General features: G+C 41.0%; 2 protein-coding genes across 5 annotated transcripts in view; both read left to right on the forward strand.

Annotated features, from left to right (window-relative positions):
- The first annotated feature begins 62 nt into the window (after positions 1-62).
- Positions 63-7,248, forward strand: as3mt (arsenite methyltransferase). Its single transcript, XM_067583913.1, has 11 exons — positions 63-223; positions 543-591; positions 812-939; positions 1,048-1,198; positions 2,844-2,980; positions 3,089-3,158; positions 3,258-3,339; positions 3,419-3,550; positions 5,311-5,450; positions 5,529-5,651; positions 6,627-7,248. Exons 1-11 carry the CDS (start codon positions 207-209, stop codon positions 6,732-6,734), a joined length of 1,137 nt encoding a protein of 378 aa, XP_067440014.1. The 5' UTR covers positions 63-206; the 3' UTR covers positions 6,735-7,248.
- Positions 7,249-8,016: 768 nt separating this feature from the next.
- cnnm2b (cyclin and CBS domain divalent metal cation transport mediator 2b) overlaps positions 8,017-21,593 on the forward strand; it is a 43,168-nt gene continuing 29,591 nt past the window's right edge. For 2 of the 4 annotated variants that reach the window (XM_067583890.1, XM_067583891.1), the window contains exon 1: positions 8,022-9,880. In XM_067583890.1, the coding sequence (XP_067439991.1) occupies positions 8,383-9,880 (1,498 nt within the window). In that variant the 5' untranslated portion in view covers positions 8,022-8,382. Of the gene's footprint in view, positions 9,881-10,718; positions 11,136-21,593 lie in introns of those variants that run through there. The other 2 variants (XM_067583893.1, XM_067583892.1) reach the window with 2 other exon arrangements.

A 21,593-nucleotide genomic window follows, 5' to 3' on the forward strand; every position in this document is an offset into this window, starting at 1 on the left:
CAAATATAACATGCAACATAGTAGCCTATGTTACGCAAGTTACATGCTGTATCAGAGTTCAGCTGTGATTCCAGACAGTGAGGGACAGGGTTTGCTGTTGAGCAGGAAGCACGATATGTGCAGTCTAATGTTCATTTTATGCAGGCAGTAAACCTCGGAACAGCTCTTTCGGCGACAGTTTGTGGACTTTGTTTGCAGTCGGGACAATGTCTGAAGACAAGAGGTAAAAACAACCTACTGACATGCCTCCTGTCTCCATTTGTTAGTACAGTAACGTAGCTAACATTATAAACAGCGAGTGGCGTGTTGTTGTTTCCACCATTAAACGTTAACGTGACACGTAGCCCTTAATTCATAGTGACGTTAGTTACGCAATATTACGTTCTAATGAATAACTTACACTTTAAACATGGTGAATACTACATATAACTTTTAGCCGTAGCTAACAGCTAGCTAACAGTCATGTTAGCAGTTAGCAGATAGCTAACTAACTTCCTAAACGTGTGAATTGAAGTTAACGTATAATAATTTCTTTTTTAAAGCTGTAGTGCTAAAGGCTTCGCTGATACCACCATTCACGTGGACGTCAAGGTAAGATAACATGCATCACATGTACATTACACTATTGCCATTCTAGCTCAAGGGCTTTAAAAGCTAAAACACTTAATTATTTTGATGTTCAGTGGTGTTCATTCATGCTAACGTTAGAGTAGAAGTGGTCTGTAATGATTAATTATGCAATACCTACCATCTACTATTTTTTGACAACCTGCTGGAGTAACTATTGCCAACTTTTTTCCTGCACATGCAGGATTATTATGGCAAGGTGCTGAAGAAATCCTCAGACTTGAAGAGCAACGCCTGTGTGGCTCCAGCCCAGCGCATCCCTGCCTTCATCCGCCAGGCTCTGAAGAAAGTGCACCCTGAAGTCACTGACAGGTTTAATGGGCTGTTGCACTCTCTGCTGTTGCTTCACATGTACTTACACTTATTTAAAAAAAAGGGACTGTTGCAGAGATACTTACAATGAGTTTCGCTCTCCCTCAGGTACTATGGCTGTGGTCTGGTGGTGCCAGAGTGTTTGGAGGGCTGCAGGATACTGGACCTGGGCAGTGGAAGTGGGAGGGACTGCTACATGCTGAGTCAGCTGGTGGGCGAGAATGGTCATGTCACCGGCATTGACATGACTGAGGACCAGGTACTGTATGTCAGCATCACAGTATAGTGGACTGATTGCCTGCAGTAACATCTCGATCCATGTTAAATATTTATGTGGAAAACTCAATATAGCAACTGAAACCATTAGTGAAGACTGCTACTAATGTCTTGTAAGCAACAACTCTCCAATTCTGGATTCTGAAAGACAAAATTTCTCACAGCAGTAAATGACAAGTTATTTGACTGCAAAATGAGTCCTTAAAGGCATACCATGCAAGATTTTCCTAAAAAACAATGTATAGTGTCATACAAAAAAATCACATATCACCCACTAGAAGGGTGTGGTGGTGTCTGTATCAATAGACACCCTGCGCTCTGCCTGTATTGTCTTATTTTCTTATTATTTTTCTGTGTGTGGGACATTTCTGGGCGTCAACCTTTGGGAAGTGGGTGTGTAGCCCCCAGCCAATAACAGTGCGCAGGGTGTGAGGTCAAGACTCACAGCATAGCGACCAGGTTACATCACTTTCTCCGTCTCTCTCCTCTGCTCTCTGTCTTTGTGTCATGGATGTATAAAGAGCTGCAGGTCTGTGTGTCTGTTTGACTGAGGGCGAGGGTGAGCCACTCACACGCAGAGCATTGAGGCCACAGCCCTGCATTCACACAAAATCCGGCAATATGACACCTTCCCGCAGGGTTGTGCAGAGGTTTGAGCGTGTTTATTTGTGCTTTAGACTGTAACTGCCGTAAAACAATCAGAAAATAACATTTTATTTATCTGATTCACTGCTTTGTTCTCACTAGCATCACTCCCTCTCTTCATTCACTCTGTAGCTTGTTCGACCAGCGCTGCTCTCAGCTCATTCTGTTGTCGTTTAGCCAGGGAGGAGGAGCCTACTGTGAATGTTGTGTTTGCAAAAGGCAACCGACAAATCCTGCATAGTATGTCTTTAAAGGACAGGTTCACAATTTTTCAAGTCTGGTTTAGAACAATAGTCAGGAGCCCAAATGAATGTTTTTTCTTGCCATAATCATTCCTCTTGTTCATACTGACCATTAAGAGATCCCTTCATAATGATCTTACAATGTAAGAGATGGGGGACAAAATCCAGAGCCCTCCGTCTATACTAAAGTGTATTTAAGTTTATCTGAAGATAATATGAAGCTTCAACTGTCCAAATTACTCAAATCAAGTCAGTATCTTTCAAAGTTACTGTCTTAATGCCAAATTTCCTCTTTTTGTTACTATTCTTCCACTGCAACTCAATAGGAAAACACTTTCCGTCGAGACACAAAGAGGGAATTTTTTTTTACTGTCTGTTAAGTCTGTGACTCTGGAAGATATACAGTACACTTTATTTGACTAACTCAGATGGCTGAAACCTCATATTATCTTCAGATAAACTGTGGATTTTGCCCCCCATCACTTACATTGTAAAGGCATTTGGAGGGGATCTTCTAATGGACAGTATGAACAGGAAGATTGATTACAGCAAGCAAAACCTGTTTGAATGTTCATATGGGCACCTGTCCTTTAAGGACTTATTTTGACTCATTTACTGCTGTAAACATGGCAGATTGGGATATGAGTGCAACCGAACATTATTAGCTCCTGACAAGTAAGTACCACATGACTGTTGAAAATGAAACAGAGAGACCTCATACTAGTCTGTGTTCTCCTCTAGCTTGAAGTGGCCAGAAAATACGTTGACTACCACATGCAAGAATTTGGCTACAAGAAGCCCAATGTCAGTTTCGTCCAGGGCTACATTGAGGCCCTAACAGAGGCGGGTCTGGAAAGGAGCTCATTTGATATCATCATGTAAGATGTCTCTCTTGTGTCCCTTTCTCACTCTCTTTGCTTCTTATTTTAATGCTGTTCAATTATAGAGAAACTGTTTTGAAAATATGACTTCCTGTCATCACTTAGTTCCAACTGTGTGGTGAATCTCTCTCCAGACAAAAAGCAAGTACTGGCTGAAGCCTACCATGTACTCAAGGTACACCGCTTTTCACTTAGCTTTTCATATCAAATCTCACAAAACATGACAAACGCATCGATGTTCACTACTTAACACTGCTCCTCTGTTGATGGTTAGGATGGTGGTGAGCTGTACTTCAGTGACGTCTACAGCAGTGGAAGACTAACAGAGGAAATTAAAAATCACAAAGTGCTGTGGGGTGTGTCACATTAATATCCTACTGCCATAAAAGCTTACAGACACCTGCCAGTATATCACATTGTAGTTTATCTTGGCAGGTGAGTGTCTTGGTGGAGCTCTCTGGTGGAAGGATCTGCTGCGATTGGCTGAGGAAGTGGGCTTCAGCCCCCCGAGGCTGGTTACAGCCAATGTCATCACTGTTGACAACAAAGAGCTGCAAGACATTCTGGGTTTGATACTAGTTTCTTTCTATATTACTTATTCATTCAATTTTCTTGTTTCCGCGTATTTCGTTGTTTTCTCTGTTTTCCGTAGGTTGTGGGCGGGTTACACTAACAAGCATTAATTTTTACGCTTGATGAAATTGATCCTGTTGCACCAGCATTACAATGTGTTTAAGACTTAACTGGATTAAGTCTAAACTCTCTTAATTATGCATATCTGGATTGTGTCAGCCTAGATTGTGGCTAAACTAAAATTATTGTAAAGGCTCTGCATAACTACACAGGCGTTTCCACTTATTCTGGCTAATTAGACTTCTGCTCTGGTTGAAGGCGGAGGAGAATTATGTGAACCAATGAGAATAATAGTTGTCCCGCCCTGACAGGTGCAAAACTAACAGGACGGTGAGAGAGATGTCAGTCAAGCCTAGTCTGTATATGCCTACACAGGGGTCTAGAGTAGAGTTGAGTAGATTGTCCCCGAGGGGAAATTTGTCTTGGGCACTGTCCTTCAGTCTGTTGCTGACATTTGACATTGACAATTAAAAACAAACTGTAAGAGTTAAAATGCAAAAGTGTTAAGTGCTAAAGCGCTTGTGTATTTATTGCACATTGCCCTATTACACTAAGATTTAGCATTAACGTTCAGCAGCTTGACAGAGGCTGGAACAAACGATAGCTTCAATCGGTTTGATTTGCACTTTGGCACACAGAGTCTTCTTCCTGATGACAGAGGTTCATACTCAGGGAAGAGGGGATGTTGAGGGTCCAAATTGATTTTTGTTGCTTGTTTCATGACTGCCCGCTTATGTATGGGCTCATATTCTTTATTCCTTATTACTGGTCTATTACTGGTCTAATTAGCCTTAATAAGTAAAAACACCTGTGTGAATGGACCAGGGGTATATAGGGTCTTTAAGGTTTGAGCAAGTGTTAAGTGACATGTAATTCGGTGTAACTATGAATTACTACTTCTGTGGATCCAAATTAGGCCATGTATAACGTTTTTCTTAACAACAATGTTTACTCAGAAGAATATGATGTTAATACCATATAATATACACTGTCTAGTAATGTTGACAGTAGACGACTCTAGAAGTTAGGAAGAAATTATTGTACTGTATGGTTTTATACTAACAGAAAATGATGCAACGTGTGTGTCAGTGGTTGTCAATCAGTTTTGAACACAACTGCCAAACTCTAATAGAAAAATCTATAAATGCCACTACTATATTATTTGATTTTAGAGATTTACCTGAGCCCACATTTGCAGTTTTTTAACATTGTCACAGTGGCTTTGACCAGCTACACTATTTTTTGTTGTTTTTTGCATTGTGTGACAGTGTTTTACATCAACACCAGATTTTATATCCATGCTTATTATTTTTAAATTGACTTCATATTGTTTTCTTCTATATTTCTAGTGTGAGTGATGTGAACACTAAAACCGTAATTGTTTATTTTTTAATTATTGATTGTTATTGTGGTGTAGATAGATAGATTTATGTTTTTATTATTTAGATTTACAAAGATAGGGTTAGATTTGACGTGCTGTACAGCTCTGTTTAATGTTTAACATAAGTTTATATACATTAAACTGGCTTCTACTAAACCATTATCGCTAACTGATAATTGCGTTGGTACAGTGCTGACTAAGGATCATTAGTTCATTGTTCAATTAATGTATCAGTAACTCATAGATTTATGTATTTCAGGTTTATGATTCTGATGCAGTTATTGATTCTCTTTTGCCTGTTCTGATAATACAGGTGACTTCAAGTTTGTCTCTGCCACGTACCGCCTGTTTAAGCTCCCTAAGGGCAGCACCAAGCCCTGTCAGGTTATATATAATGGGAGCATTACAGGGGTAGAGGACAGCTTCCAGTTTGACTGTCAGTACACCTTCAAGGTCTGTAGCACCATCTGTTAAATCTCTTCTGCACATGCACTGAAAGCAAATTATGTCAGGTGTGGGTGTATTGTACAGGCCGAAGAAGTGGTGGAGGTGGATGGAGAGGTGGCCAGCATCCTGACCCATTCCAGATTCGCGGAAGACTTCACTTTCCAGCCACCGGGAGGCCCCTGTGGGCCCTGTGGAGTCAAACCTAAGGTCAGTGTCACAGCCATCCTCTCAATCTCCATCGAAATTCAAGGATGTCAAAATGTCTCTGTCTGATTTCTCTTTGAGCACTAGAGGTCAGTATGTTTGTGTTGTCCATTTGAAATATGTGACACACCCAGAGAGCCCCACTGTCTTAACTGTGCACATAATCACACACGCATGTGTGTACTGGAAAGCATGCCGCACATTCTCACGCACACACCCACATACCCACTCAAACATACACATGCACACATTCACAAGCACAAGGTCAAGCAGCTGTCTTGGAGTCATAACCAGACTGTGGAGTCATGCTGGGGAACCTTGAACAGGAAGGAATGTTCTCTTCTCAGCTAAAGGAATGCCATCTTATCAGCTCTCATGGTCAATCTGTGCACACACACATCTACAAACACCACTATACATTTTTCAATGAGTACCCTAACACTTAAATCACCGATGACACTTTTCATTTAGCTGTTGAGGGATTTCCATTTAGATTTGTGGAGTACATGAGTAATCTGAGTGGTCTGTCCAATGGCTCAACCTTTGGACTGCCCCTCTGAAGTGAAATCAGGTCGAGGTACTTTTTCTCTAATCAACACAGCTAGTGGGTGATAATGGTAATAAAAAGCCTTTGGTCTTGTTCTTGAAAGCACAGCTACTGTAAAATCCTGATTTAATGAACAACCAGTGTCTGATAAAAGAGATTCTGAGCCAGATTCTGAGATTCTGAGGAATAAACGTACACTGATGAACTCAATTGATATCAGCTTCTTCTCTACAGAATTTTCAGAATAATCATTGGTTTTTACTGCCAGAAAATAAGAAAAAGAGAAAGAACATATCTGTTTTTAATCTATGAATCCCACATTAATCTTTTTTTTTCCCATTCCTGATCATTTCTTTGATGAAACAGTGGAATTATATAATATGAAACAGTAAACTCCCAATGACTTCTACTTTGTTTAACTGTTCATACAGGCAGGCAGCGTGGATCCTTTCGAGCTGGTCTTGCAGCTGGATAAAGAAAGTCCAGGTTCAGCCACAGGGGGATGCTGCAGCACACAGTCTGTTGCCTGCTGCAAGTGATGGTGGGAAGAGAGCAGAGAGCATCATAACATTATCATAACAGTAGTTAAAATGACCTAAGATTTTAACAGTGACAATTATTCCTTACCTTAATAAGATATGCATATAATTTATTGTCATAATTATGTTTCATAAACAGAATGACAGCTTTGTATCAAGGCAAAAACCAAATACCCAAATAATAATCATAATTTTAAAAACAATCCTGAGCAGTATTAGAAACTGTAAAATAATGTGGTGCCTTCATTTTATAATGCTTTTTTTCATTTGCATTTACATTTCTACAATAGTAGATATCTGAATTTCATACCTGTTCTTTTCACACCTTCATCATGACTGTGCCATCTTTGCCTAAGAAATGACACTAACTCTGTTGTAATACCTCTAATTTAACAGACTTATTTAGGTAGTTTATTGATAGGTTTTTACATAATGTGTTCTAATTAATATTAGCATTATTAATTATGGTGTTAATTTCTGTTACAGGACAATAAATATTGTTGATCATACTGTATATCAGGGGTTCTGTGCTTTTTAAGGTCTTGTACACCCAAACAGATCTCTGATCTGGTTGAAGATGAGTGGAGCTATATTGGGAGTTACATGATGTCAGAAAACTCCACGAAACAAAAAAGGTTTAGTTAAGTCCACCCCACCCATTTTTAACTATACACTATAGGGTATATAGTTTTGAGTTATTGCTAGGGGACACAGGCACATCTGCATGATCCAATATGAACTGTAATGCAAAAAAATACAAATACAAGATACAAAAAGTAAAGAACATAAAGGCAGAAAATGATGTAGTTGAATCAACACCTGACAGTCTCAAGATAAATTTAACATTATATGATGAGATTTATTTTAGTTACAGCTTCAACAATCAATTATCTGATTGTCAAAATTGATAAGCAACATTTTTTGAATTGTTAAGCAATCTATCAACTTAAAGTGCCAAACATTATGTGGTTCCAGCTTCTCAAATGTGAGAAATTGCTACTTTTCTCTGATTTATCACATCTAAATTCAACATATTTGGCGTTTAGGCTATTGGACAGTATGTATAATATGAGGGCGTTGCCTAGAGCTTTGAGCTTTTTTTGTAATTTATTTCTGACAATTTAACGATTAATTGAAAAAAAATCGATGCATTTATCAATAATGACAGTAATCTAGTTGCAGCCCTAATTGCATTGCATCATATTGTGCAGGTATTCACGTCACTGTGTCCATTCCTATGGATATGTTACATCCTAACAAGCACATTTTCATCATGTACAGTGGTTATTATCTCCTGCAGTTGGATATATGTTTAAAAAAAAGTCACGAGTAGAGTTCTGTCTGTCTCTTAACATGAGGTGCACTTGTGCACTTGTTTTGGAATTTGATTCGCCAAGGAGGCTGCGGACGCCCCGCCCCCTGGTCAACGGGGCCTTCTGATTGGTCGCCGCCGTCGCCTGTCTCGGGGACATCAGGGGAGGCACGAGTTGGCCCATAAGCCTGCGCTCGCGAGTCATCAGTGTCGGACACGTAGTGGGAACGAGCAGGTCCCGATGCACGAGTCACGGCAACCCTCGGCGGAGATGAAGGCGGACTCCGACTGGCTCTGATTTTTAAAAGCCCTTTTCATTCAGGAGGTTGGTTGCCAATGGTTATCAATATGGCAGAGCCGTTATCCCAAGCACCCACCGCTGCAAAAATGGCGTCACTTAACCGGGTCCGAGCTTTGGCGATGATTTTCTTAACTGTCACCGGCTGTTGTGTCACCCCGACAAGTGGCAAGGACGGGTCCGAGGAGACCGTCATCATAGGGCTCCGGCTGGAGGACACGGACGACATTTCCTTCATGGATAGGGGCTACCTGCGGGTGAGCGAGCGCTCCCGGGTGAAATTAAGGGTGTACGGGCAGAACATCAACAACGAGACCTGGTCCAAAATTGCTTTTACGGAACATGAGCGGAGCCGGGCGGTAGGGAGCCTTGACAGCTCCTCGGGGGATAACCAGAGCCAAGAGGACTCGTCCGGCTTGCATCCCTGCGGTATTAGGACTTCGGATATAATTATATTGCCCAACATCATCCTGAATCGAAAGACGTCCGGAATAGTTGAAATCGAGGTCAAACCTCTGCGAAAGACGGAGAGGAGTAAAGCGTATTACCTCTGCATCGCCACCTCCACACCGGCCGTGGCCGGGATGCACGACCCGTGGACGGAGAACACCTGGATCTACCACGACGGGGATGACACCAACGTGATAGTGGTGGAGGAGAAGAAGTTTCTGCTGCCTTTCTGGCTCCAGGTCATCTTCATCTCCATGCTGCTGTGTCTGTCGGGTATGTTCAGTGGGTTGAACCTGGGGCTCATGGCTCTGGACCCCATGGAGCTCCAAATAGTCCAGAACTGCGGCACGGAAAGGGAGAAGAATTACGCCAAAAAAATAGAGCCGGTCCGGAGCCAAGGGAATTACTTACTGTGCTCGCTTCTGCTCGGGAACGTGCTGGTGAACACCACGCTGACCATCCTGCTGGATGATATAGCCGGGTCGGGGTTGATTGCGGTGGTCATGTCCACCATTGGAATAGTGATTTTTGGGGAAATCGTACCCCAGGCCATCTGCTCCAGACACGGCCTCGCAGTCGGCGCCAACACCATATTCCTCACCAAGTTCTTCATGCTGCTCACCTTTCCTGCTTCCTACCCGGTGAGCAAGCTGCTGGACTACCTGCTCGGACAGGAGATAGGAACCGTGTACAACCGGGAGAAGCTTCTGGAGATGCTGCGCGTCACGGACCCCTACAACGACCTGGTGAAGGAGGAGCTGAACATCATCCAGGGCGCGCTGGAGCTCAGGACTAAGACCGTGGAGGACGTGATGACGCCGCTCAGAGATTGCTTCATGATCCCCGGGGATGCCACCCTCGACTTCAACACCATGTCCGAGATCATGAAGAGCGGCTACACGCGCATCCCGGTCTTCGAGGGCGAGAGGTCCAACATAGTGGATCAGCTCTTCGTCAAGGACCTGGCGTTTGTGGACCCGGATGATTGCACCCCGCTTAAAACTATCACAAAGTTTTACAGCCACCCGTTGCATTTTGTGTTCAATGACACCAAGCTGGACGCAATGCTGGAGGAGTTTAAAAAAGGTGAGACAGTCAGACAGACCTCTGATAATTTCTCATATATTAACTATACGTGTGAAAAGTTTTTGTCTTGCAGTTCACCAGTACACTCACACCAACCCTCGACACCTAGACATGACTTTATCTGCTATTCTGAAATGAAAAAGCACACTATAGATAAAGGTGTTAGATAGCTTCTACATTTTAACTTTAAATCTCTCTTGACCCTTTAGTGACCATTGCACAAGCAGGTTGACCCTTCACCTGTCCTCCCTCCCTCCTCCTATTGGATGAGGGAGGGAGGACACAGGTGAGCTGTGTAATAGTACATTTCAGATGGTGGGAGTCACAGCTTGTCCCTCCAGTACTGCACTCAATTGGCCGTGCTGCTCTGACCCCCTGAAAGGTCAAGTTTTTTGGGGGTGAATTTCAAAATGTTTAGAACCTGATTTACAGGAATAGATGCAGGAGGACAATTCTTGTCTTCATCAAGATTTCACAAGAAATTCCAGGTACTGAAGGAGGAGGAGGAGGAGGAGGAGGAGGAGGAGGATGGGGTTGTTTTGGCACTTCTTATCTGGCCCGCCTCACAGAGCAGCCACATCACTAGTGAGGTGCACTTGCCACAGCCTCACTGGTTACTTCCTGTAAAGGGGAGGAGGAGGCGGCGGCTTCGTTATCTTTCTCCATCGCTTCCATTCAGTGTTAATGTTCACACGGTCTCTCTCTCTCTCTCTCTCTCTCCTCCTGCTCTCTGTCTTGCTTTCCTCCTCTCAACCTTTCTTACTCTTTCCCCTCCCTCCCTCCCTTCACTCCCCCCCCACCCCCCCTTCTCTCTCTCTCTGATTTGTGAATGCATTAGGACATGTGGGAATGGTGCAACAGCAGTGCTAAGGTTATCAGGTGGGGGCATCTTGTTTGAGAACCTGCTTAAATCCCTCTCTACCTCTCTTGTGCTTGCCTCTGAGTGATGGTGGCGATAACTCCTTTTGTCCAGCCCTGGAATGCAGTCGTGTGGATAATGAATAACAGCCTCTAACACCCTCGAGCCCCCCATGTGTTGTGTATGTGTGTGTGTGTGTGTGTGTATGCGCATGGCGTTTGAGAAAGATGTTTACCTCACCCACAGTTTACCTGATGTTTTGCATAGCCACCCACCTCTCTGTTGTGGCCTCTGACTAAGTTATTCCTGGCAGTGTTTGAAGATTTGGTAAGTCTGTACTTTATTTATCCCCAAATCCGCAGCTAAAGGAGTGACCCAGTGATACACGAGCACACCTGGTCAACAACTGATTTACAAATATTTCAAATGTGGGGGGGTGGGGGGGGGACCCTGATTGATGCATTGTGTGCTCATTAGAATATTCACTTTGCTTTAAGAGGATTAATTGGGAAAGAAAAACAGAACAAATCATTGAGCTCCGAGCTCCATTACCCGAAATTAGGTGTAGCTCTCCATGCCAAATTAGCATTACATAATATACTAGTTGGGGGGGGGGGGGGGGGTTTGTTTGTTTTCATCAAAGCTGACTATTTACAGACATGCACTAGCAGCAGAAAACATACTTTAATTCCCTTGAGCTTGTTTCCTGAGCAAAGCAAGTACAACTGATGATTTGTTGCAGTGTGGCACTATCCCATGTTGTGCTACAGTATTACAGTAACATTATTACAGATTATGACCCCCGCGGTATCTCTCATCTCAGTTGTTATCACACCAGTCTATTGTGTTAAAGCTGACTATGAACATCTGATGGTTGAGATGTTCTTTCTCAAGTATTACAACTGTTTGATAAATATGTGTGTACCTGTGAGTTTAAGTGTAAAGCACTAAAGTAAAAAATTGCATGAAAATTGGTGAAAATCAAAAATAGAGGTGTCAATAGACATCCAGCAACTAAAATCAGAAGCCACAGAATGCAAAATTATCTTCAGTGCAGTGACACAGAGACAACAGCTTTCACAGAAACTTGCAATGAATATTCATTCCAGTAAGATCTGTGATTTCGGAAGCTAAAATTGATTAGCTGATGCAGGATCAGTGACCAGTCACAGTCTACTGCATCTTCACCATTTGTTTAAACCACAAAACACCAAGACCTGTTCTAGTTATGGTTTGGAGTGCATGTGTCCCTGATGCATAGAGTCACATCTCTTCTTCTGCACCCAAAACACTTGCTAACCATGTACCTGCTTTTGATATTTACTTAAGTTGAGTCTTGGCACAGGATGAAGTCAATGTAACAGTATCATCACAATATGGGCAGAATATATTCAAATGAACAATGTTTAACTTCCCTCCACGTTGCCTGCACCCAGAGCTCCCCGCTCATTTGCTGGCAAAAGTGACGCAATACGTGTGATCTAGTGGACCAAACACTATGTTTCCTCACTTTTAGTAGTGATGCCTTCAACGATGGTAAAATGTGAGTCTCCAAAAACACTCGTCTGCCATGTTACGCCGGCAATAGAGCAAAGCAGACACTAAAATATCAAACTACTACTAATACTTTAAAATATCAGTATATTTGGAAGAAAACTAGTTTCATGATACAAAGCTGAATATCGCGCTGTTGAATCAGACGCAACAGAGTCTGGAAGTAAATAAACCTCAATAAAGATATATAACGCTTCTCAATTTGTCGTAAACATAGCGTGAGTAGCTCACTGGAGGAGATGTGCACAATGCATTCTGGTTGTTGTAGGATTCCCCCTTAAGAGCAATATAGGGACTCTACAGCCTTTTTCTAAGTTTTTTCTAGTCACAGGGCACTAATTTCAAAAATATTTGCACATTTCTACTTCATAGGTGACGTAGTTTTAAGAAATCATCATTTTCACAGCGGTGAATTTTTCCTTCAATGTCTTTTGTGGCTTGTTTTGTGTTTGAAATTGTTAACAATGAGTGTTATTTTGCACGTGTTAGCAGATATACAGTTTATTGTTCAATAACAATGTTCTATAATGATATCAGATTTTTTACTTTTTACTTCACTCCTTTATTTTTTTCCATATCAATTTTATTTGACACATGGTTCATTGAAAATCATCTCAAATTTTCAAAATGTTGGAAACAATTTCTAACGTGGGCTCAGGTGTATCTGTTTACTCAAGTTATTGGTATTTTGTGACTTACCTTCCACTAAACAACACGCTCACATTATGTTACCAGTGCACTTCATCATATAGGTCCAGTTCTGACGTGTGTAGTGGCTGAAGCAGAGCGTGTCTGCGGCTGGCCCTGCGCCAGAGGGAATTCGCCTTCAGCCTCTCATGGAAGTCATAAGCAACTGTTGTAGGGAGGGCTGCGGGGTCAAAGTTTCCCGTCAATCTGGCTCTGTTCTCAGCGCACACTCAGTTCAAAGTGCTTTGTATTATAAGTCATTGTTAATTAATTTGATGCCGCTTGTGGAGCTGCATAGTCGTCTGAAGTCTGCTACAAAAAACCCACAACACGCTCATATTAGAGATTGTGACGGAGCAGCCGGGCTGCTTAAAGGTGTTGCTTTGCGTTGGATCTGAACTTTCGGGACAGTTGTGAGTTTGTAGGAGATGCTTCTATGCTTATATTCTGAACTTAACGACATTACATAACTCTCTGTAATACTCTTTCTTCCATTTATTGAGGCTTACTTTTGGTTTAACAATCTAGAGCTACTGTAAAAGAAAAGATAACATGAATAACAAGAAATAATAAAGTTATTAGTACAGATCTTGATCCCGACAATGTGCTCATGCGTCTGTTTTACCCGGCTCAACCCAGGCCCTAGGTCAGGGGTTACAGTCAGATTCATTCGGGAGCTTTTAAATTGAGAGAGACACCTTTCTGGAAATTTCTGACCCCTTCATTAATTGCTTTCGGTCTGCGATTGCAACAATTACTGTCATCCAGAGGCTGCTTGTCAAGCTGCAGGTTTACCGGTTAATGAGTGGGTCAGTGTGTGTCATTTGGGACCCGACCATGTAGCTGAGTCAGAAACAGGAATTTAGCTGCCCCTCTGACTTCAAGTTATGTGTGATATTCCTGAAAGTGAAAGTCAGGCACTTAGTCACTCACATGCGGTGTTACCAGCATTGGGGGAGAGAGGAGGAAGGGATCTTTCGGTATGGATGTTTGTGGAGCTGAAATCAGGTTATACACAGGTTATTCTTCTCCACCACACTGTGCTTTCTGCCCCTGGGGAGGGCAAGCCACTTGTTTAACTTGAATGTGGCACACCAGAAGAGGACTGGCAAGGACAACCTTTCCCACACGATCTCCCTGCCTCGGAGCTTCGGACACACTGACACTAACACTCAGTTCTTATCTCTAACATGTAAACTTGGTGTACATTGATTTTCTTACTCTGCTTATCAGTGCTATAAATACTGTTTAATATTCACAGTGTTATGACACGTCTACGATCTATTGTGCCCTTATGGCAATAACCCAGAACACTCGCTTAAAGCTCCCAGTTTTAGTTGTGCTGTGTTTGTGCTCCTTTGCTGGTGTACTCCTTTATGAGAAAAAAACGGTTGAATATCCGAAACCAAAATTTCAGTCTTTCATGTTGTCTTACATTCAGCTTGTGTTTCACAGCCCAGGCTATATATGCTTCACTGTTATAGAGTGAGATCCCCAGTGAAAAAGAGCCTACATGAGGTCTGGCACGTCTTGAACTAGTTCCCCGATTGCTGCAATATAGGCCAATCTATGCTTAATTCAGATTCAACAGCCTTCACGCTCTCTCTGCTCAGTACTTTGTCTAAAAGTGAAACTCTTTTTTTTTTTTTTTCGCCCCTGTTGACCATGTTAAAATACTGACAGCAGTTTTATGGTTTGCTTCAAATGCTTTTATTCTTTCGGGGTGTTTGTGTGAAGCGTATCATAGCAGATGTCTAGAAAGCGAGTCGGGAGTGTTTGCCTGGTAACCCTTGGTGCTAACGCTGCACAAAGTGTTGGGATTAAATGGCATCATGTTTGGTAAGAACACTTAATGTTTCCTGATGAGGGACACCCCTTTGAACTCAGCAGGACTTCTCCTGCCAGCTGCTCACTTTATCAGAACTAATTACCTTGAATCAAAGGTTGTCTGCGTTTCACTATACTGTGTGTTGCAGCAGGCAGCGTTAGTGGTACATTTTCTTTATAGTGGGAAATGTAATTTTGATACAAAAGTTGCTAAAAATAGAGCGTGTTAACACATTAACACATGCTGTTAATTTAAAAAGCACAATATTTTACATTTATATAGATAGTGTGTTTTTTTTAAATCACATTAATTGTGTTTCTTGCTCATTATCATCTTGCCTAGTGACCATTATTTCGCCACACTGCATAGTTAATGAAAAACAAATGTTCTATACTTTTGTTGAGCATTGTCTTCTCTATAATTAGCATCTTTGTAACATTAATTCTAGTACATGTTTTCATATTCACTTAAAAACAACCCTCTTGGCAGAACTTCAGAAAATGAGCAGAAAACTGCTGTTGTAGCAACTTGTTGTGTGGCAACATTTTTTTTTCTCCTGAAGCTCAGTTAAAGGACCAGCTGCTGTGCATCTTCTAGCCCATTTACTTCAAAACATGAATAATTTACATCACTGTCAGCAATCTTTCCAAAGCATATGTTTTACTGAGACTTCAAGCTGTCTGGAGATATTGTAGGTGAATCATCACAGTAACAATTTCATTGCCTTTACTTTTTGTCACCATCCTGAGACGGTCACGCATTTGCAATCAGGGACAAAAAAAATCTTTTGGTGAGTTTAAAACTAAATTGATTGGGTTTTTTTGGAACGGTTGAATAAGCTCAAAACACAACATTGAATTATTATCACCTTATAAAGTTGTTATGGGGAAAATATTAGCAAGCAAGTTCCTATTTACACATCTAGCAGATATGTTTGAAATTGTTTTTCTGACCACCTGTCAAATGCAAGTCCAATATTCACCTGTCTTTTAAATTTCAAAGTTTTGACTGTATATAAAGATGGACGTCATGACAGACCCCCAAAAGCAAAGCTAAAATATCTGGATCGCCCCCTGGTGGCTGATTGCAGTATACGTCATAAGTCCCGCCCCCTCCATGTTAGCAGATGGGACATGAGCCAAACTAAAAAAACCATAGTAAATGTCAAGTAAATTTTTCCCAATTATCATTTTTCTGATAAGTTTGTTTTTAATAAATTATTTGATGATATAAAGAGGGGGTGTGATGTCATGATTGACAGCTGTGACAGCTGCTCTCAAACCTCCATCGACATTATTGCGCAGACTCTGGCTCCAAATGACGTCACACAGGCAAGATGGCAGTTCCCAGGAAGGAAATATTTTGGCTTCACTTTTGCATAGCAGCAGGAAGTGGAGACATTTAAATACAGTCAATGGGCAGGTTGTGTGCAGTGAGTTTATCATTTTCACACAAAACAACTGCTGCTGCTGGAAACAAGGTTGATGAAAGCAGAGTTTGTGGGCCTAAAAAACAAATTAAATATGATAGTGATGCTAAAACACCCTACACGGTAGAGATGCAAAGCTGGGTGATCATTTTCTGTGGATTTATCACTACCAGGGGCTCTCACATATTACACATGTGTAATTAGATTGATTGTATATTGATATGATTAGCGCAGCTTTAAAGAAGCTCTAACATTTCCATGATTTCAGATATATTTGCCAAACTTTTAACTGAAAAACAACCAACCGAACTGACATTATCTAGTCACAACACTCATTGTTTGGCTTCTGGATTAGATTTTTATGAAAACATTGTTCAGGATATCAGTGAGTGTCCTTGAATGCTTAACCAAGGTGACTTGGTGACAATTTTCTGCAAGTTGATTTTTATACTGAAATGGATGAAAACAAGTAGAAAAGAAATCTATACTATAATTATCCTGTAATAAATATGATATAGTGATCCACTCTATAATATTATTTTAGTATCTTTAGCTGTAATATAAAGTATATTAGAGCTGAAACAATTAGTTGATCAATCAATCAGTCAATTTACAGAAAATTAATCAGCAACCGTTTGATAATCTGCCGTCTAAGACATTTTTCAAGAAAAACAGTCGTGAGTATTTGCAGCTTTCTTTCGTCTTGTGTGATCGTACATTGAACGTCTTTGGCTATGGAGTGTTAGTCGCACAAAAGAAGCATTTTGAAGATGTTAAACCATTGATCAAGAAAATTATCGGCTGATGAATTAATAATGAAAATAATTGCTATTTGCAGCCCCAATGCACATGTACACTGTTTGTAGTTAATGGTGTAAAACCTGATATCCATCAATATTATAGGAATATATGATTTCTTGTGATGCGCAATTAACGTTGCCATAGTCACCATAGCACAATTGTACAATATGTGTATTATGGAATGTTTACATGTGATGTAGTATTGTAATAAATCATGTTTATTCAGAAATATCAGTAATCATTGCAATGTAACATCCCTCCACGGCCATCGTAAAAGCATGAATGGCTTTGGTCATTTTAAGTATTGGATGATTTAGATATTGAACTTTTGGACTTCCTTGACCAAGTTTGTTGGTTTAGAAGACTGGCTTTTGAAATTGGCCTACATTCTTCAGATTCTGGTACAACATGGAGTAGGCTTTTAAGACCCGATTAGTACAACAGTTGAGGAGTGTGAATCTAGGCACCGTGCATTCCCAAAGCCTGTCTGATCTGGCATTATGACTTGTCTTTACATGTGTTTTTTTCCTGGCACCTCATACTACGTATCTTACAGTGAAACACCAGTGTGGTCCGCTGTGCGTCTTGATTTGCCATCCAGTGTTGTGTGACGGTGAGAAGGTGAAACGTTTTTTTTTTTGTTTTTTTTTGCTTTGTATGTAGCTGAGTCTCTAGACAGGTAGGCTCTGCCTTCACGCGGTGCTGCGCTACAACTCCTGCTTTTGTTGTTCACCATACAAACAGCTGCATCAGTGTTACTATATTTGGCATTAGTTGGAAAATGCTTTAGCCTCCAAATTCTCCCCACTTGGCAAACCTGTGTGCACCTAACAGTAGGTGCAATAGAAAATAGAACATGCTAGCCTCTGAAAGTCCCCAGATGACGTTATGAAACCTCACTTTGAAGAGCAAATGGTGTGAATTTCTTTTGTGGAAGACTTGATCTAAACCTCCTTGATCTGACCCCCTCGCCTCTGAATGTCAGATTTATGTGTATGTAACTGGGATGTATCAAAAGACGACTTGTAGTCAAGGGACAAATGGCTTTTATGAATGTTTTGTAAGACAGAGTCACTCAATAATAAGTCCCACATTGTGCCAAAGAAGTGAGTAGGATGAATTTCTGAGGCACATTTTTACTGAAGTCTGTTTGAATCTAAACCCTTGCACGAACATTTCTGTGGTATCATTTCACACAACCTCATAACAAGATTTATTTGTTCAGTTAAAGAAAATATATTGTCTCAAGTTATCAAAATATCTATATTACACAGATTTCAAACACTACACTGAGGGTTTCTTCATCTTTCTGCACAGTTGTACATGTCAGATCACATCTTTTCACACTCGTTAGTGACCCATTTCATTTCTGTTAGTCTCTGATGACGACTGTTCCTGAAGAATGGCTTTTGTGTTGTGGATGTAGTTAAGGAGTTGAGTCTGCTTCCAGCACATGTTGCCTAGGATCTGTAGCCATGCACTACTGAGGAAAATTTGTTATTACGCAATCTAGAATGCAACCACCCCCACGTTCCTTTTAATAAGCCGTTTCCCAAAACAGAGACCACACTGGACCTGTGTTTTTTTTTTCCATTTTAATAAATTATTTACACCGCATAATAGACATGAGCGAAGCACTATTATCATAACAGCTGAAAAGTGATAATGCAGACGAGGGCCGAGAAATATGTGCTGGTAATGGAACAGGTTGGCGTTTCATTTGTAAAAAAATGACTTGCTCGGTTACAAATAGGCCTGAATTTAAATTATGAGTACATTGACTGGGAATTAAAACAGTTTTATGTCTTTAAACTTGAGCACACCATTTTTAATCAAACTTTAAAAAAAACTTGTGCTATTTTATAACATGCACACAATGAGCAAACATCTCTCAGATGTGCATATTGATGACATTACTCATTACTATTGCGGTGTTGTGTTCTTGTTGCTTGTTGATGTTCCCAGCATTGATTCAATGGTACTAGGCAATAATTATGAATTTAATGGCACAGTGCATCTATAGGGAATACGATGAAAGTCAATTCAAGATCATTCAGTCAAACTCTCTCAAAGCGTGAAACCACAAAACCCTGAACGTAATCTGTAATGTCATCGCGACACGACAACTCGGCGATGCTTATTTTGCATTTAACGGCAGATTTCATTTCTCTAAAAGAAATGTTGCAATGGTTGATTTAGATTTTTTAGCCCTAAGTAAAAAGCCATATTCTTTTTTTCCTTCTCTTTGAGGGGGAAAACGTCATAAACATGTTTGTTTTGACTGTAGTTATGTCATTAAGATATTATCACGGTCATTTGGGTGTTGTGCATTATGTCATTCTTATGAAATGAAGGGAAATTGCTGCTATTAGTGCTGCTGTAAGATGATTAGGAGGAGGAGAAGAATGATGATGATGATCACTGTATTGCAATGATCATTATGTCTTATTAGAATTGTGAAGCTCCCTCTAAATACCAGACTTGCTGTGAAAATCAGCCTCATTTCCTTCACAGTAACAGTCTGTCACACCGGCTGTTATTGAGCTCCAGAGGTGCAGTGTCGTAGCACGGTGAAAACCTCTCTTTATGAAAGCCATACATGTTAATTAACTGGCATCTCCGGTATCAAGTCTTTTGAGTCTCTGATGTTCACTAAAGCTGCTTTTAGCTGCTATCAAACACATTGTTTCTTGGACACTATAGAGCTGTCGACGTGCCAGGTTTTTAAACCAAGCACTGCTTTCTTCATTCAGCTAGTTGTCTCTGCATTTGCACTTATGTATACGTATAGACAACTATATCTTTATCTAGTCAGCGTCTTACTTTGATTCGAGCAAAAAGAAAAATAAGGCCCATTCAGGCTGTGCCTTGGAGAGAGAGAGAGAGAAAGCCCTCCAGCTTGGTCAGCCTAGTAACCAGGCTCTGTGCAGCACACTCAGGGAAGCAGAGCCACTTGCTTGTGCAGCAAGTCCCATCCCCCTCCTTCCACATTCCCTCTCTCCCTCTTCTCTCCATATTGTCCTCTTGCCCATTTCCCTCAGTGTTATAAATTACAAACGACACAAACCTCCAGGCCTAATGCCCTGCCATGGACGCCTTCCAAGTTGCACTTTTTGGAGAGCCAAGAGGCTGGCTTCATTGATAACACCGGGCACACTGTCCGTCTCTCCATTTACTGGCAAGAGGAAAAGCCCAAGACGGGCCCTTCACAGGCCCGAAAGACACCAGCGCTTTTTACAATCAGCTGATGGAGCCTACTTTTCTGAGACTTCAGCAGAGCTCGGCAATGAGAGAGTAGCAGTGTTTCACTTCAGCTGGCCGCATAGGACACATGAATAATGAATAAAACAACAAAAAAGGATCGAGCTTCAAGACTTTATACTTACTTTTATACGATATCTTATGATTTAATCATTAAATTGAAGTTAATGGATCGTAGAAGTCCGAGGTAAAACCAATCAAGTCATTTTTAGAGACATTTGGGAAATTCTCTCATCACTGTTGTTGTTTCTGAGAAATTGGCACCAGCCATAAGCATTTATTCTCAAAGATGCAGTGTACTTACACTACCAAAGTAATATTAAAGGGGACATCCACCCTAAAATAGACTCTAATTACAGGAAGATATGCAAGGTAAAGAAAAAAACTGAACTTTCACAGCATGTTTCATTTAATTGTTTTCATTTTTTAATCGGTTAAACAGAACTTTTTGTAGAATGTCTGCATCTTCAGGTAACATAAGATCATCCCCGTCCTACTTTGACATACAGCTCATTTGGATGTAACATCTGAAACAAAAACTATAGGGAGCCACTCACTGATTCAGTGTCATTGGACCAAAGTCAAAAAAGTGTCCCACAAGTTAGTAATATAAGCTAGTATCACAGCACCTGGTAAAAATGAGCCAATTAAAATTCTTCTCTCAGATGTGACACAGATCGGACATGTGTTATGTAAGTGTAAACAGGGGGGGAAAGCCGATGAATACACTGTTTTCAGATGTGTTTTATGAAGAATTAAATTGGATAGAAACCAGATCTCTGCCTCTGTGGTCCTGATTTAAATGCACAGATGCATTTTTAGGTCATTCAGTTCTCTTGGTATGGCTGCACTTTTTCCTCCCTGGTGTCTCTCGACTAATAGCAAAGGGGGAAACTGCTAGTAGAGCCCCACTATGGGCTGTAGGCCCCTGCCACTGCTCCAGCTGACCCTTCAGACCCAGATCCAGGCTCCGAGCCTGTACCCCATCCGCAGCTGATCCTCCAGCTTGAATTATTATTCCTGTCCTGTTTCTAACCATTGCAGATGGTGATTTCACTAGAGGATGTTTTTGAGTGTGAACACAGGAATCACACTCTTGCAAGCAGATTTAAGACGACACTCAAAGGATAACTAGCCAGACTAAAAGTAATTTTAATCACTGAATGAATTAAAACAATCAGAATTGAATAATTGAGAATTTAGCACCTGTAATGTAAATGTAATCCTAATAATCAGTCAGTTATTTAGTTTATTTCCTGATTTCTCTCTTAAGAAGACAGATGTCAGTGTTTGC

This window comes from Thunnus thynnus, chromosome 3 (genome assembly GCF_963924715.1).
Source record: "Thunnus thynnus chromosome 3, fThuThy2.1, whole genome shotgun sequence".
Taxonomy (NCBI): domain Eukaryota; kingdom Metazoa; phylum Chordata; class Actinopteri; order Scombriformes; family Scombridae; genus Thunnus; species Thunnus thynnus.